General features: G+C 42.6%; 1 protein-coding gene across 5 annotated transcripts in view; it reads left to right on the top strand.

Annotated features, from left to right (window-relative positions):
* Nucleotides 1-16,624, top strand: part of LOC124615452 (protein MTSS 2) — a 332,845-nt gene that overhangs the window by 19,586 nt on the left and 296,635 nt on the right. For all 5 annotated transcript variants that reach the window (XM_047143352.1, XM_047143353.1, XM_047143349.1 and 2 more), the window contains exon 2: nucleotides 1,594-1,655. In XM_047143352.1, coding sequence (XP_046999308.1) covers nucleotides 1,594-1,655 — 62 coding nt within the window. The remainder of the gene's footprint in view (nucleotides 1-1,593; nucleotides 1,656-16,624) is intronic.

Genomic DNA, 16,624 nt, shown 5'->3' with positions numbered 1-16,624 from the left:
ACTTCCTTAACACTGAGCTTTGCTTTTTCCGGTTTAACATGAATTCACTTGTGCTGTGGTATTAATAAAAGACTATTTGACACATAGTTTCAGCTAACGATATTACCATCATTTTTCCAAAATTAAAGTCTCTAAAACTTCTGTTAAAAACTGTGCAGTCGTCTGGAATTTAAAAAAGAAATTGGCCCAGTAGTTGCTAAATTAAAAATTTTACGAAATTACATCCTTGCTTCTTTGGATGTTCTGGAAAACTACTGCAGATGCACGTCTGTGACATGTTTTATTAGGTTCACCAGATCAATAACAACAAAATGAATGGAAATGGTGCTTTACTTTAACCTCGTGAAGTTTTGCGTTGGCTTTATATTAGCGAAGTTGCTAAATTTCAGGCAAAATCTATTATTAGCTGCAACTCCGTAACCAAACATTTTCAGACCTATGTTTATATGAACTTTTTTCTTTAGTTTTACTTGTAAAGTAACGTATTAAAATATTTGCTTATCTTCGTGAATCACCCTGTATATGGGAGACTCCTTCAGGGTACAATTGTCGACTTAGCAACGACGACGTAGAAGATTCATCTTCGGATATACTGAAGTATTTCCTGCAACTCGAAGCTCTTAACGGGACCGTCCCCAATGCAGACTGAGTTGCTGTGTTTACGTCACTAAGCAGCAGCTAGAGGAATCTGTGCTGGTTCGTTATCAATTATTGTAACTGCGATTGACTATTCGCACAGAGGTGAAAAACGTTATCGCAGGTTGGGTTCACAAATAACGCAATAAACTGAGGGCCATCAAATAGATCCTTTCCGTAAGTAAGAAAAATGGACGGGATGAATAGAAATGTTCTGAGGAGGGGGTCGCAACACTGTTTGTAATCAGAAAGCTACTAAATATTCACTATAGAGTGGAGCAGTGGCGCCTAAAAATAGATGTGTGAAATTTCGGGTTGTGTGTGATAGGTTGCCTACAGTAGTAAGGGGTTTAGAGCCGTTGGACTAGCCGCGACGTGGTACTCCGTGTAACTATGCTTGTTCTGGGAGAACCTTTACACGCGCACTTCAGTCCGTTGCACTAACTTCTCTTGTGCGTGCCTTACACAGTCTTTCTCGATCCCCTCTCCACTGTTCTCAGTTATTAACAGTGTTTAATTTTGTGTGACAGCTCTTGACTCGAATGTCCTATAGTACTCGGGAAACGTAATGCTGGCTCTTGTATTAGGAGAATAAAAGGGCGCTGTTGAGTCTATTGGAAGACTCATTTTAACAACCTATTGTAGTGTCCCAAAATTATTTCAAACATTGTGTTGTACTAAAAGTCAATTCTCGATTCCTGTTGTAATGTTTATCAGATTTACGTCATTTCTTTAGTTTCCATTTTAGGCTTATGACGTTGTGAATATTGATCTGTAATAGGTTACTGTATGCTTGCAATACTGTAAATCAGATTTGGAAATTGGCGTTAGGTTGCATTTGATATCCTTAATGTGGGAGAGAATCGCGGGGCAACCACTGCAAAAGTAAAAACTTATACACACATTTTATCACAATATTACATTTGAATAATTGCTTTACATGATTTGTTCTTTCAGAATGGAGCACCACTGTGGGAGGACCTTATCGCCAAAGCTACGAAGTTGCACACATGTCTGAAGTAAGTACTTCTGATGTTTATTTATTATTTTTTTCAGACTAAAAGGTAGTTTTCTGCTATCTCGCAGGAATAGATGAACATTTTCGTATGTTCACGAACTGCTGACTTCTGTCAGGAAAAGCTTGAGAAACATTATAATAATTAATGCTGAGAATTCACGGCCAATAAGCTACTGTGTACAGTGTGGTTAAAATACATCCGGCCCCGATATTGCGCACTAATATTGAACATTAACCGAAGGTTATTGGGTTATGACTGTACAATGCGGTAAGTACAGTTTGTTTTTTCAAACCCGTTTAACATTAATTTATTGAGATATATACAAGCATTTTCAATTAAAAGCAGATTTTTAATTTTTATAGCGCGCAGTTGCACACACAAGCTACTAACAGTTCCAATCCTGGAACTTCATTGCACAGCGTTTGTAGCTTCAAAGTAAAATGGCACATTGTCGTCTTCAGTAAGAACGCACTGTTATTCTCAAAGGACAGAAATATTCAAACATGAAAGTGACATCGGGCGTGCTGCAAGGGGTGTGTTACAGGAGGAATACTTTCACATCGTATATATGAATGACTTAATGGATAACTTTGGATGTTTCATGAGGCTTTTTCGGGGACGACGCTGTTTTGAATAGGGAGGTCGAAATGTTAGGAAATTGTAGGGAATGCCGGAAGAGCAATTTAAAGTGGAATAACCACGTAAAACTAATCGCAGGTAAGTCAGATGCCAGGCAGATTCATTGGAAAGAACCGACAAAGTATGATCTGCACACGTAAGAGTTAGTGTATAAAATCCTGGTTCGCTCACTACTTGAAGATTGCGACTGGGATGCGTACTGATAAAGGAAGTAGAGAAGGTTCGAATAAGAGATAGGACTGATACAGGAAGTAGAGAAGGTCCAAAGGAGGGCAGCACGTTTCGTTACAGGTTCATTTAGTAAACGCGAGAGTTCCCAGAATGAGATTGGAGTGTGCGCTGATATGAAACTTCCTGGCAGATTAAAAGTGTGTGCCGGACCGAGACTCGAACTCGGGACCTTTGCCTTAGCCCACTCCAATGGCAGACGCTGCAAGAGAGGCTTTCTGCATCACTATGTGGGTTACTGTTCAAAATCTGAAAGTGTACGTTCCTAAAAGTCAATGTTTCGCTTTCACCTACGTATATCTTGAAAAAAAGGCCATGAACGGAAAATTAGAGATATTCGAGCTCACACGGAGGCTTACCAGTATCGTTCTTGCCGCGAACCATTCGCGACTAGAACAGGAAAAGGAGATCGACAGTGGTACACAAAGTACCCTCCGTAATGTACGATGAATCGTAGAATATAGACATGGATGTAGAAGAATGTGTCGGTGCAGTTCTGACAGTAGTCTATCCTGTAAAAGTGTATTCATGTCTGCATAACTATTGTTACGTACCATCTACTTGAACATGCCAACTGTAGTCACGCTTTGGTATCTCTGTACAATGTTTTTAGCCTCCATTATTCCCTCTTATGACATTCACGACGCCTTGATACTCAGGATATGTTCTAGCAACTGGTCCCTTCTTCTAGCCAAGTTGGACCGTCTTTCCTCCGCGATTTGATCCAGTACCTCACCAGTAGTTGTTAAGCCCATCCATCTGACCTCCAGTATACTTCGTTACCACTGTATTTTACGCCACTACAGACGCCTCAGTAAATTTAGGTGGAACACACCTCGTGCAATGTAAATTGCATTTATTTAGTTCAAATCGACAAAATGTACAAACAAATAAAATAAAATTACTTGCAACTCAGGCAACAATAAAGATTACATTAAGATTGGTATTCGAACTGATAATTTTCTGATACATAATGCCATGTGCCTCAACATGACCCCATTTGGAGCAAAAGAAAATTTGGAATCCAATAATCCCAATATAATTTCACTCAGGAACTGCTGACAGATCCAAACACACAGGCCAGCTTGGAAGCTTCACTCATGCACAACAGAATGACAAAGATGTAGGCCCTTTCAGATAATGACATGACGCATACACGACACGATTAACGGGCATTGCTATATTGTCAGGATTCTCAGCAGTCGATCTTTTATTCGAGCGAAGTTTTCTAGTGCTGACTCCTAAAAGATAACTTGATTATCTCTTTTTGCGGTTGAGATAGCGTGGTCACGAATCCCAAAGACCCTTTTCAGACAAGATAACTTGTCGCTATGGGAAACACAATCATTCGGTAGTTGCAAAATCAGGTCTTTAGCATGTACTTGTATTGACGACGGTCATGTCTGCCGCAAAGATTTTATTAATGATGTTGCACAAGCCTGTGTCTCCTGCACCGTAGTTCATTTCCCGTGACGGAGCCCTAGCAGAAATTTGACAGAATGGGAGAGAAAATAACTTGCGTCTTTTCCAAAGGACGTTTCCAAAGTTTGCTTTAACGATCTAGTGAAACCATTGAAAATGTAAAGTTGGCTTTGAACTCAGCACTACACAACGTTCAGGAGAATAATTTTTAGAACTGTTTCTGATACTAATAAATACAGGGCTGAACATTTTCCCCTTTCCACCAGTAGATGGTTCTCAATTGAACAGCAGTGAAGGTTTTTGAGTTTATCGACATTTTTATAAATACTGATTCTATCCATCTCCCTGTAAATTTCGGTTCTTTGTACCATCTTTACTATATGGAGATATGCTTAGTACATTATTTATTTCAGACATCACATATCATGGTAATAGCTGGTTTCGGACTTACGGTCGCCATATTCAGGCTCTGGATGATTACTATATGTGCTTGTGTGTAAAATAAGCATGTCACATGTCAGCCGCTCTTCTTCATAGAAAGAATGACGTTACTTCCAAATTACATCTTCATTACGATAGATTTTTGCTCGTGGGAAACATTAATCAGCTGCTTAGCTGGTAAGTGAAGTTATTTTTTTCTCGTTTCTGTCCAGCTACCAGGATAAACAACGTAAAATGAGCCAGAAAGTTGTAGCTCCATCACATAAGGCCTCGATGCAACCAAACCAGAAAGGCAGAATTACCCTCATGTGACACAGTACTACAGAAAATAGCTGCAAACTTACAGCATTTGTAGTAGCTTCTTCTGCTAGTGTGAAACTTTTTAAAAACAGCTGGTGTCGTAAAGATTTCGTTTCCGTGTCACGTGTTACCATGTGGTATTTACAGTACCCTCGGAAATGTATTTTTGTATTGCCAGGCCGATAACCTAATTCGTCAGATACCCATACCATAAATGTGATGATGTATGGACAACCCAAACATTATTGGTATTTCCTAGGTACAGTAACGTATAGGGACATACAAGCACGTCGCACAAATTTCCAGCGAGTAACTCCATCATGCACCTCCTGGTTTACGGTTACAAAAAAAAGTGTTAACCAGAATGTCCAAACAGTCCGCTGGATCTATACCCTGAACGCCTTGCGGTAGTTTCACTAAGGTTGACCCCTAATGTAAAGAGGTTTTCTTCCACGTAACGTAATGAGACAAATATGTTTCAGGCACGTGGGAGGTGTACCTGTGAGAAGTTTGGGGTTCAATTGGCACGACGACACTGCAAACACCTGCCAGTCGACCTCTCAAGGCACAGGGTTTAACTTCGTGAATGAAACTTCTGGAGTGAAATGTCTTGTCGTTTAAACACAGTTGGGATTGCAGTTAATATGGGCATCATGCGAAAGACGCTGCTCTTTTATGATGACAACCAACGTAGCTTACAGACGGATACAATTCATGATGGCCTAAGCGTTGTTCGTTTACGAATGTACACTGAAGCGCCAGAGAAAGTGGTATAGACATGCGTATTCAAATAGAGATACGTAAACAGGCAGAATACGGCGCTGCGTTCGGCAACGCGTATATAATGCAACAAGTGTGGCGCAGGTGTTAGGTCGATTACTGCTACTACAATGGCAGGCTATCAAGGCTCACGTTAGTTTGAACGTGGTGTTATATTCGGCGTACGACCTGTGGGACACAGCATCTCAGAGATAGTAATGGAGTGAGGAGATTCCCGTCAGACCATTTCACAAGTGTTCTGTGAATATCAAGAATCCGGTAAAGCATCAGATCTCCAACATCGCTGTGGCCGAAAAAAGATACTGCAAGAACGAGACCAACGACGACCAAAGAGAATCGTTCAACGTGACAGAAGTGCAACCCTTCCTCAAACTCTTGCAGATTTCAGTGCTGGGCCATCAGCGAGTGTTAGCGTGCGAACCGTTCAACGAAACATAATCGAAATGGGCTTTCGGAGCCGAAGGCCCACTCGTGTGCCGTTCATGACTGCACGACACAAAGCTTTACGCCTCCCCTGGACCCGTCAACACAGACATTGGACTATTGGTGACTGGAAACGTGTTTCCTGGTCGGACGAGTCTCGTTTCAAGTTGTATCAAACGGATGGACGTGTACGGGTATGGAGACAACCTCATGAATCCATGGGCACTGCATGTCGGCAGGGGTCCGTTCATCTGATGGAGGCTCTGTAATGGTATGGGGCGTGTGCAGTTGGAGTGATGTGGGACCCCGGATACGTGTTGATACGACTCTGACAGGTGACATGTACGTAAATATATTGTCTGATCGTCTGCATCAATTCGTGTCCATTGTGCATTCCGACGGACTTGAGCAATTTCAGCAGAACAGTGCGACACCCCACACGTCCAGAATTGCTACAGAGTGGCTCCAGGAACACTCTTCTGAGTTTAAACACTTCCACCGGCCACCATACTCCCCAGACATAAAGATTACTGAGCATATCTGGAATGCCTTGCAATGTGCCGTTCAGAAGAGACCTCCACCCCCTCGTACTCTCACGGATTTATGGGCAGCCCTGCAGGCTTCATGGTGTCAATTCCCTCCAGCACTGGTTCAGACATTCAGTCCATGCCATGTCCTGTTGCGGCCTTTTTTGTGTACTCGTGGGGGCGCTATACGATAATAGGTACGTGTACCAGTTTTTTCGGCTCTTCAGTGTAGTTCCGTTAAATTTGTACGGAAGTAGTCTGTTGCGTTGTTAGAGCATTCTGTTAATGCGTTGCCGGCTGAAACGAGACAGGGATTCGGTCCTCTTTATCCTGTAATTTACCAGGAATAGAAAAGGGACCTTCTGATAAATCTGTTTGATTTTAACGCGGGAAACGTTGTATAAAGAGTAAAGATACATTACATAACGGATTATTAGATTATCGGTTCCAGTAATCGTCGGATATACAGTAGGTTTCTACAAAATCAGATGTGGAGTGGCTCGTTATAGAAAACCTCGCACTCCCACTTTTTTTGTAGAGTAATTGCTCAGATTTTAATTATCTTGACGAGATGCAAAGCCCTGAACTATTTCTGGTTAACTTAAGGGTCACACAGCTTTGGAAGTACTGCAGTTTTATTGTGATTAGTTCCATTTTGACGTGCGTTACTTCCAGCAGAAACGAAGTTCACTCCTTAGTCTGAAGGACGGAGCGTTCAATTTCACTATCTCATTAGCACCAAGAGCAAGACGTACATCCGTTTTACTGCTTAACTGTAAAGCTCACAGGTGGTAAGCTGTAATTTAGGAGAGGTTCGTAAAGCAGGCCGCAGCTCATCAAAACCACAGCGAAAATAACCTCGTTGGTACGATGGCGAATAAAAGCACAGTTAAGTCTGTGATGTGAGTCGGTCATGAAGCGGGTACCTCCGCAGTATAACGCACCAGGCCGCGGTCGGAAGGCGTCGCTTGTAGCTAACGGCGCGGCCCAATGCAGCCCCGGAACCGGTTTTCCAGACACGTGCTGCCCCGTTCGACTGTCCGTTCCAGTCCCGCTGGGGTTCACTGTGCCACGGAAATCTTCGTCACTCACTCACTCACTCACTCAGCTAGCCAGCGTAGCGGTGTGGTCTGAGCGTCCAACTGTTGTTGAGGTCGGGGAAAGATGAATTAAGTGCACAGGGTCTTTATAGGAACTGAATGTTTCCCCTTCTAATCCAAATGATGTATGTCAAAATTCTCTACTGCAGGGCCTAGGTATTTAGATTATGTTCCAAAATTAGTCATGACGGAAATAATTTCCCAGTGCATGCAGGCGCCATCTTAATTTTTATGCAGGCGCCATCTTAATTTTTAAATTTCACTTAATACGTTTGAACAAATTCACTGAACAAAATAACTTTTGAGGCAATCATATTTTCACGTAATCTGTTTAGTAATGTTCATTCCAATTTTTATTGATTTTTTTATTGCTGGACTCAGCAATTATCTTCACATTATCTTAAAACAGCGAAAGCCGCAGTAGTCAGATAATGTGAAGCCACAGTAGCATACGGAGCGCGGAATAGATGAAGTGGAAAGCGGTGCAGATATAGGAAGGTCACATACGTGTAACAGACAATGCAGCGAATCCACATAAACAGCAGTCTCTCTGCGGTGTTCTGCGTAATGCTTTTCAATTCTTCGTAGTTTTGAAGATGTTACTCTCCTCATATAATTGAATCTGCGCTCTTGTTCCACTGTGTTCGGTACCCTGTAAAGTTGATTTTTTGCTTTTACCGAGTAGAATACTGGGATGCTGTTACACAAATCTGCTTGAATGTGGCTCAAGCTCAGTCAAACTATGAAAACATCATTTATGCAGTCTTTTCCTCTCACGAATAACACATCAGCCCGCCCACATTGCAAATTTCACAGAAAATGATCATTTGCTAAATATATCGGGTGTTATTAATTACAGAGATGTACCTTCACGCTGTCTTTTACGTTTCGTAACTGATTTTTCTTCTACTTCCTTTCGATTTCTCTCCCACGTGTAAACTGTCCTCCATTGTAATCGAAAGGGAACAGTCATGAAGTCAACACCGCACTGTGAGCTGCATGATGAAAATAGCGGCGGGCTAGAGTGGCTGAGCGGTTCTAGGTGCTTCATTCCGGCACTGCGCTACTGCTACGATCGCAGGTTCGAATCTTGCCTCGGGCATGGATGTGTGTGATGTCCTTAGGTTAGTTAGGTTTAAGTAGTTGTAAGTTCTAGGGGACTGATGACCACAGAAGTTAAGTCCCATAGTGCTCAGAGCCATTTGAACCATTTGATGGAAATGGCGAGAACAGCCAAACAAAAGAGCGGGATAAAAGCCCTGGCTGGGAAATATGTCCCGAACATACGTTTTGAACCGTCGGCTGCGTTGTACATAATACGATGTGAGCAGATTAAGTTTTTTCCATCACTAAGTTACTATGGGAAAGAATACGAAATGACACGATCTGACTCAACAGCGTTAAAGAGCATAACGCCGTTGGCGTGAAAACGCATCATACTCTATTTTGAAATTTGTTGCATTTAATACATTTTGAAACGATGCCCCTCAGATGTATTCCAGAATACCGTTTCGGTTACTCTGTTGTTTTCCCGGATCGTGTCCTCAAGGTTAGACTGCCTTGAAGACTTTACCGTCTTCGACGCCGAATTGCATGCAATACTGCGGGTACTGGAGCAGATGAGACGTTCTTCCAGTGCTAAATTTCTTGTCTGTTCTGTTTGTTAGAGAGATCTCCTCCCTATACAACGTTTGTATCCAGCAGATGTAGTAGTTCAGAATATCCGGAAAACATTCCTCCAAGTACAACGGCTGGGAGAGGTGTCTTTCTGCTGGTTACTGGGGCATATAGTTACAGCAGGCACCAGCTGTAGCAGCCAAGGAGGCATGTTGTCACCCTCAGTTATTTCAGTGTGCCATCCCCCTGCATGCTGTAGTCTCGCTGTTGAGATCCCGAGTCTTGTCGGTTGGAGGATGAGTGGCTGGAAGTGACAGCTTCGTCTAATGAAGCCCACAGCGCGGCTGTGAGGTGCCTCCTTCCAGCCACGTCGACGGGACGAGGTACTCCTTACTCGTCTCCATACAGGCCATAGCCCTATGGCGCATGGCTTCCTGCTCCGGCGAGAGGACCCTCCAGTGTTTGGTGCTTGTGGCGTACATATTACCGTGCGCCACTTTTTATCGGACTGTGTTTTATTTTCCGACCAGTGCGCTGCTGCGGATTTGTCGACGGATCTGCCCTCTATTTTAAGTAACGTTCAAACGAATGTGGTTAGAGTTTTGAGGTTTTGTCCAATATTTTTCCCAAATATTTAGGGGGATGGTGTTAATGTGTTAACAGGGTGACTGGCTCAACCACGTTTCTTGTAACTGGTGAGCAGTTAAATTTCCCTATGCATGTCTTTTAACTCCTTTTCCGTTTTACTTGTGTTTTAATCACATACATAGCTACTTTTACTATTTTACGTTTTCGCGTACGTGAGATACAGTGATTGTGTGGTCAATTAAAGTGCATGAGTGTATCCACATTCGTTTGTTTTACTGAATATAAGATCGCTGATGACCACACACACACACACACACACACACACACACACACACACACACACACACACAAAATATCGGTTCTCTACATCTACTAAACACGCATTCATGTGAATAGTTCCTGCTGCTTTTCCCGTTCAGTCCTGAGCGTGTCCCTACCATGGGCTGTTTGGATCTGGCAAGATTCCAGAAGCGCTTCTGTAAATTGTATACGCCTGCTATCAATGTTATTTTATCAGGACCCTTGAAACTAAGATAGGAACTGATAAAGGGTCCCTCGTAACGGATGCGCTACATTAACCTCTATAAAAGTCGGTCCACTGTCTGTTTGAATTGTTTAAAAGACTGTTCTCCACAAATGGCTGTAGAAGTCTTTGTTCTGCAGAGTAAAAACCTCTACGGCCAGAGCTGGAAACTGACGCCCTTTAAACAAGATTCGCTACAGTTTCAAATGGCTCTGAGCACTATGGGACTTAACATCTGAGGTCACCAGTCTCCTAGAACATAGAACTACTTAAACCTAACTAACCTAAGGACATCGGAAACATCAATGCCCGAGGCAGGATTCGAACCTGTGACCGTAGCAGCAGCGCGGTTCCCGACTGAAGCGTCTATAACCGCTCGGCAAGAACGTCTAGAACCGCTCGGCAAGACGGTCTAGAACCGCTCGGCAACAAGACCGGTTCGCTACAGCTTCCAGAATCCTTCCAGCAAGGTAGACTACTGCTGGTTTTAACTTCTTCGTTCCAAGTGGTAGAAAACTAACTCCTCGCGCACGCCATATAGTCGGCAGTTGTCATCGCTGTGCCTAGCGGCGTCATGCGGATGCGATATGGAGAGGCATTTGGTTAGTACACCGCTCTCCCGGTCGTTCTGCCAACTTTCCAAAACGTTGGGCCGCCATGGAAAAAGAATTCATACGTCGTGATTCACGTATAATAGCTTTATTTATTAGAACTAAATACCGTGTTATTCTAGCACACGTAGTGTACAGAGTGCGGCACCGCCAGAACCCAACAGTACAAGATTTCAAGATTGAATAACTGAAATTCTCGAGTGTGTCACATTGCTTAAATAAGAAATAGGGTAACATTGCAAGAGTACATCAGATGTAAGTCCGCCTCCATAGCTGAGTGATCGGAGGGGGTGGGTTCAATGCACCCAGTCTCATGATGCCAGTTGAGGATATCGTCATAGAAAAAAATATTCATACACAGTTGCTCATGTGGAGTAACTGTTCATTAGCACTAAATTTCACATCAAGATGTTTTTTGTTAAATTAACAAATGGGATTTCCTTCCTAATCTGTACTTATAAAAGGATTCACTAGATTAGCCGTCTGCAAAAAGTAAATAAAAATTCTGTACCAGCTGGCTTCACTCAGTGTGAAAAAGAGTATTCATACACCAGTAGAAGTTGAAATGTAGAAACGTCTAACCAAACAATTGCAGCAAGGAACGCTTCAGAGGCAAGCCGCGCCCGCGCCTTGTGCAGCTTGGTTCTGATACGCGCTGAATGCCGTGTAACAGCAGGATGGGCCGCAAAGGGTAGGAAACAACTATAGGTGAAGGGCAAATCGATATCTACCAACATGAAACGGGAAAATCATTTTTTAAAAGCTGGTATTATTGGAAGATGCCGGGCAACTGCGAAGCGGATAAGATCGCGATTCAGAGAAAAACTCATTTTTAATTGCGAAACAATAGGTAGACAGCAGAAGCTAACGGAAAGATAACGAAATACTTAATAAGAATAGTCAGAAAAGATCTTAAATTGACAGTTTCTTCATTGTCTGCGCATGATAATTTCCGGATGGAAATCAAGCTGTTTCCTATATTTTAAGCAGTGCCTAGAAGAAAACCATAAATCAGCGAAAAGAGCAAGAAATTGTGACTTGAATTTCCTCGAGAGCATGCAAGCTAGAACACAAGTTTATGGGAGAATGTACTGTTCACAGATGAAAGTAAATTTAACACATTTACAAATGATGGCAGAATTGTGGTGTGGAGACGACCAAATACTGAGCTGGATCCCAAACACACCCAACCCACAGTAGAGCAAGGTGGTGGAGGAATTGTGGTATGGAGACATCTGATGTTGGACAACTTGTTTTTGTTGATGGTAAGATAGATTCAAGTATTTAAATATCATAAAAAAACTCTGCAAAAACGAGTTGATAGCTTGGGTTTAGACTCAGACTACTTTCAAGAACACAGTGACCCTAAGAATATAGCGGAAATTGTTAGTCTGTGGTTGTTGTACCATACTCACCATGCTCTCAAGTTACCAGCACAGCACGTAGGCCTTAGTCCAATTGAACATCTTTGCAGTACACTTGAAAAAATGGTCAGAAAACATACCAGGTAAGGCTGTTCTGAAACAATGCCCAAAACAAGTGACAAAATATTACCTCATAAACTATCAAGAAACTGGTTCATTTAGTGGCAGGTAGGTTAACAGAAGTGTTAAGAAGACGACGAATGCCTGAAAAGAATAATATGTCGTTATGTTTGTGTAAGTACGTTGTAATTTTCTTTGTACTTATGAATACTTTCTTCCTCAATGATGTAAAGCCAGCTGGTACAGAATGTCTGTGTACTTCCTGCCGAAGGCTGAGGTTGTCTTTTTATCTCTTCAGATTAGGAAGGAGACCCCCATTGTGTTAGCTTACCAAGTACCGTCTCTGGTTGTGATATTTAATTTTAATAAAGTTTTTCCATATGAACAACGGTTTATAAATACTTTATTCCCTTGATTGTAGCTCCTCAACAAGCATCGTGAGGTTGAGTGCATTGAACCCACCTCCTCTGAATGTCAGCCGTCTACACTAATCATTCGGCTATGTAAGCGGACTTGAATTTGATAGAGCCTTGCAAAGCATTATGTTAGGCTCGATTATTTTTCAGTTATTTAAGGGGAGGTTTACTATATTTCGCCCCAAAAAAAGCATGTTCTTTGAGAATATTTTTCTCGAGATCAATGTCAAATTCGGTCAAAATGTTTATTGATATTTCCTCTACAAAATGGAATTTTTTCCACCGTAAATGTCGAAGAGCAAAGGCGGAAGAGCCGTCGGAACGAAACAAAATTTCGATGTAGACCTCCACACGCGGTATGTCACAGGTCCGCCGGCTCGTCTGAAATCAAAATTGAATTGACGTTAGCGAAGTATATAAGATTCTTTAGGAGTTGTACCTCGCTTAAGTTATTTGGACCGCAGGAAACAATATGGCTGCCATTTGAAAAAATAGGGTTTTTTCATCAATTTTTGGACTTCGTCGGCCAAGTAAAAGTATTTATAGTTGATGGATCGGAACAAAAGTGATGCAACTCCTAGACAGTTTAGTTAGCTTCGTCGGAAACAATCATGCCAATCAGTTCTGTAGATTTGATGTTACCATACCGCGCGATAAAAAAGTTATTTCAAGAAAAACGCGTTTGATGTTTTGACTACATATAAATGCAATATTATGCAACTTACGTTCAATCTGTTATTCCGGGTCCATAAAGTAGTCCTTCCTCTTCCTCATAGAGGGCGCTCTGCTCGATCTGGGCCATCCTGCGCTGCTCCAGAGCCGCTCGTACGGCCGTTGACAATCGGTTTTCGGCCGCTTGAATCCGGTGGTCGTCCGAATGCTTGGCGAAGTGCGTCGAATAGTGTCCCAGGATGACGTCCATCATTGTCATGGTCTTCAGAATTGCTGAATACCCTTCGTTGAAGGTGCTCACTGCCAGGAAGGTCGCAATCTCCACAGTCTTAGCACCAGAATGCAAATGCTTGGGGGCTAACTTCCAAACACACGCGTTCCAACTTCCATTTGAATTTTGTGTGTTTTCTCCGAAGCACTGGTACAATCCCTTCCTCCGAAAGGGCCTCGTAGATCGGATGAATCACTTTTTGAACTTCTTTGGAGAGCGGTTGGTCGTGTTGATATTCGTCCAGATGTCCGGTAGCCTCTGCAATGCGCCACTTGCACCAACTAGTTTCCCCAGGCGAACAATTTTGGTGTTGTGGGTGGTCATCCGTCGAACAGTTGTGGAAATAAGTTGCCCAAATTGCCTTCTTCACCTGTTCCAGTGAATTGGAATGCCGTCGGATTGCCATGCCGTAGTACGTCGTAAGCTTCTTGATCATTTTGTCAGTTTGTCATAGGTAAGCACATAGAATAACTTTTCGCGGCTACAAAGTCGAAATTCGCGAAAAAACTGGTGCGTGAAAAAGGCCTATTTCAGGCAGGTGCATTTTTTGTTCAGCCGCAAATAACAAACATTTTCGTTTCATATTCGGAAAAACCGTTTCAGGGCTGTATTCTAAACACTTATGGATCCAAAAATGCAATTAAAAATAGATATTTTGAACCAAAAGATGGTAAACCTCCTCTTAACCTCGCAGTCGTTTACTGTTGTATTCTGGACCCGGTAGGCGTTATCTTCCATCGATCCACATTCCGTACACGACGTGTGCTAGAATCCACTCTACATGGAGATCGTGAAAGGAGAAACGTAACAAATTTGGCGAACAGATGAAGTCAAAAGTACCAAAATTTTGTTAAACCACCCTGACGGTCTCAAGCACAGGTTTGAGAAGCAGTGAGATCTTATATTCATTGGATGCGTGAGTGCAGTTTCCATCTCGCTCTTCCGGAATACGGGCTACCGTCTTTATTATACACAACACCTCATTTGTAATACTTGTGTTAGGAAGCCACAGCCTTTGCCACCACTCGGTGTAACAACCAGAAGTCGGTGGTTTCTTATACCGCTATTCTCTGCATGGAACTGCAGCTTCCCCAGATTACACCAGAGATATTTGAAACGATTCGCGTAGGAATTTCGACGACGCAAATCTTACTGCTCACCTGAGAGTTACTAGGACTACAGGATGTTAGAGACATCGTCACGTCTCTAGTACAAGCTGATTATAATTACACTTTTGGTACGTGTGGCAGTGTAGACAGAAAGCTACGTACTCTATGGGCACCATACTTTATAGGAATGACGATCACTGTGTGCTGCAAGATCTGCATGCACCGGTACAGGTAAGGCGACGTAGCATCAGTGTTTGCAGTTAGCATGGAAGTGGACACCGTGAACAGGGCTTTACTCGGAAAGCCGTTTTATCGAAACAGCAGCAATACTGCTGCTGCTAGTGCTCTTCATGAATATCGACGCAACCGCTTTGCGCACCAGGTTTGAAGAACATGATTCGGAAGTTGAAATTAAGCGGTGGTTTGGGAGTTGCAGACGGCCAACTGCTCCTCGAATTGTTGAAGAATTTAATATTTCCATCGCTGAGAATGCTGGGCGCACTGTGTGCTCTCCAAGCAGTGCATGAGATGTGTGAAGACAGCTGAACGTTCCGTGGTCCACAGTTCGAAAAGGGCTGCGACCAATTGTGAAATGTGTATCTAGTGCGCTTCCAGGATGATGTGGATGCAGATGGTCGTCACATTGAGCAGCGTTTGTGACCTGGAACATAAACATGGTATGCAATTAACAAGGTTTACTCTCGTATGAAAATGTTTTTCAGTGGTTTATTCATTCGCCCTTCACTATGACCTTATAAATGTTTCCTGAAAGTTTCACGACGCTGGTTTTCTATGGGTGCCGTCTCAAGTAGCGAAAGTATAAATATAAACACTCTGTATTGAAACTACGGTGAGAAAACACGTAAATCTTTCGCTAAAGCCTGTGTATCCAAGATCAAACTGAAATATTTGGAAACTATTCACGTAGGTATTTCGACGACGCAAGTCTCAGTGTTCACCAGAGTGATTGGAGGATTTTAGAGAAATTCTCGTGTTTCTTGTGCAGCCTGATTTTTCCTGAACTCGAATGCCCCATATTTTAGACATGGTGCAAAAAGGTTGTCTGTAGTTCTTTAATGTAATGTTGGACAGTTTGATTCAGTTCAAGTGATGGGATGGATTAGAAGAATAGATCGTTAAAATTTTTCTGCCAGTCCAGCAATACGGCGTCAACCCCAGTTCACGCAGTGAGTTGGGAACACAGAAAATGTTAATAGTGGAGCTGCAACCCTTCTTCAAGCAGGTGATCAGTGCCCACGGGAGTTCAATATGAGATAGCCGTGGACTCTAATCTTCCATTCATAACACTTTTTCTCAGCTAATGACATAGTGTGGAGCTGACATGGTTGAATTCAAAAATGGTTCAAATGGCTCTGAGCACTATGGGACTTAGCATCTGAGGTCATCAGTCCCCTAGAACTTAGAACTACTTAAACCTAAGGACATCACACACATCCATGCCCGAGGCAGGATTCGAACCTGCGACCATAGCGGTCGCGCGGTACCAGACTGAAGCGCCTAGAACCGCTCGGCCACACCGGCCGGCGGTTGAATTCAATAATAACTTTTAATCATTTCCATGCTTGTGACATCAATTTTATTAATAACCGTTTTGTTGTTCAGCGTGTAGTCCGGAAGAGTACCCTTTTGGTTTACCGAAAATGACGAATGAAATCACGTATTTTCCGATAGGTTAGAGGTGGTTTCGATCGGTCGAACATAGTAATTTATCCATGTTGGAAAGCATTCAGAAGCGGACAAAAGATAATTTCCCAGTGAACTTCAGTAGTGATGAGATCGTTATTATTCGTGTAAAAA

This window comes from Schistocerca americana, chromosome 5 (assembly GCF_021461395.2).
Source record: "Schistocerca americana isolate TAMUIC-IGC-003095 chromosome 5, iqSchAmer2.1, whole genome shotgun sequence".
NCBI lineage: Eukaryota > Metazoa > Arthropoda > Insecta > Orthoptera > Acrididae > Schistocerca > Schistocerca americana.
This window is presented reverse-complemented; position numbering and strand designations above follow the sequence as displayed.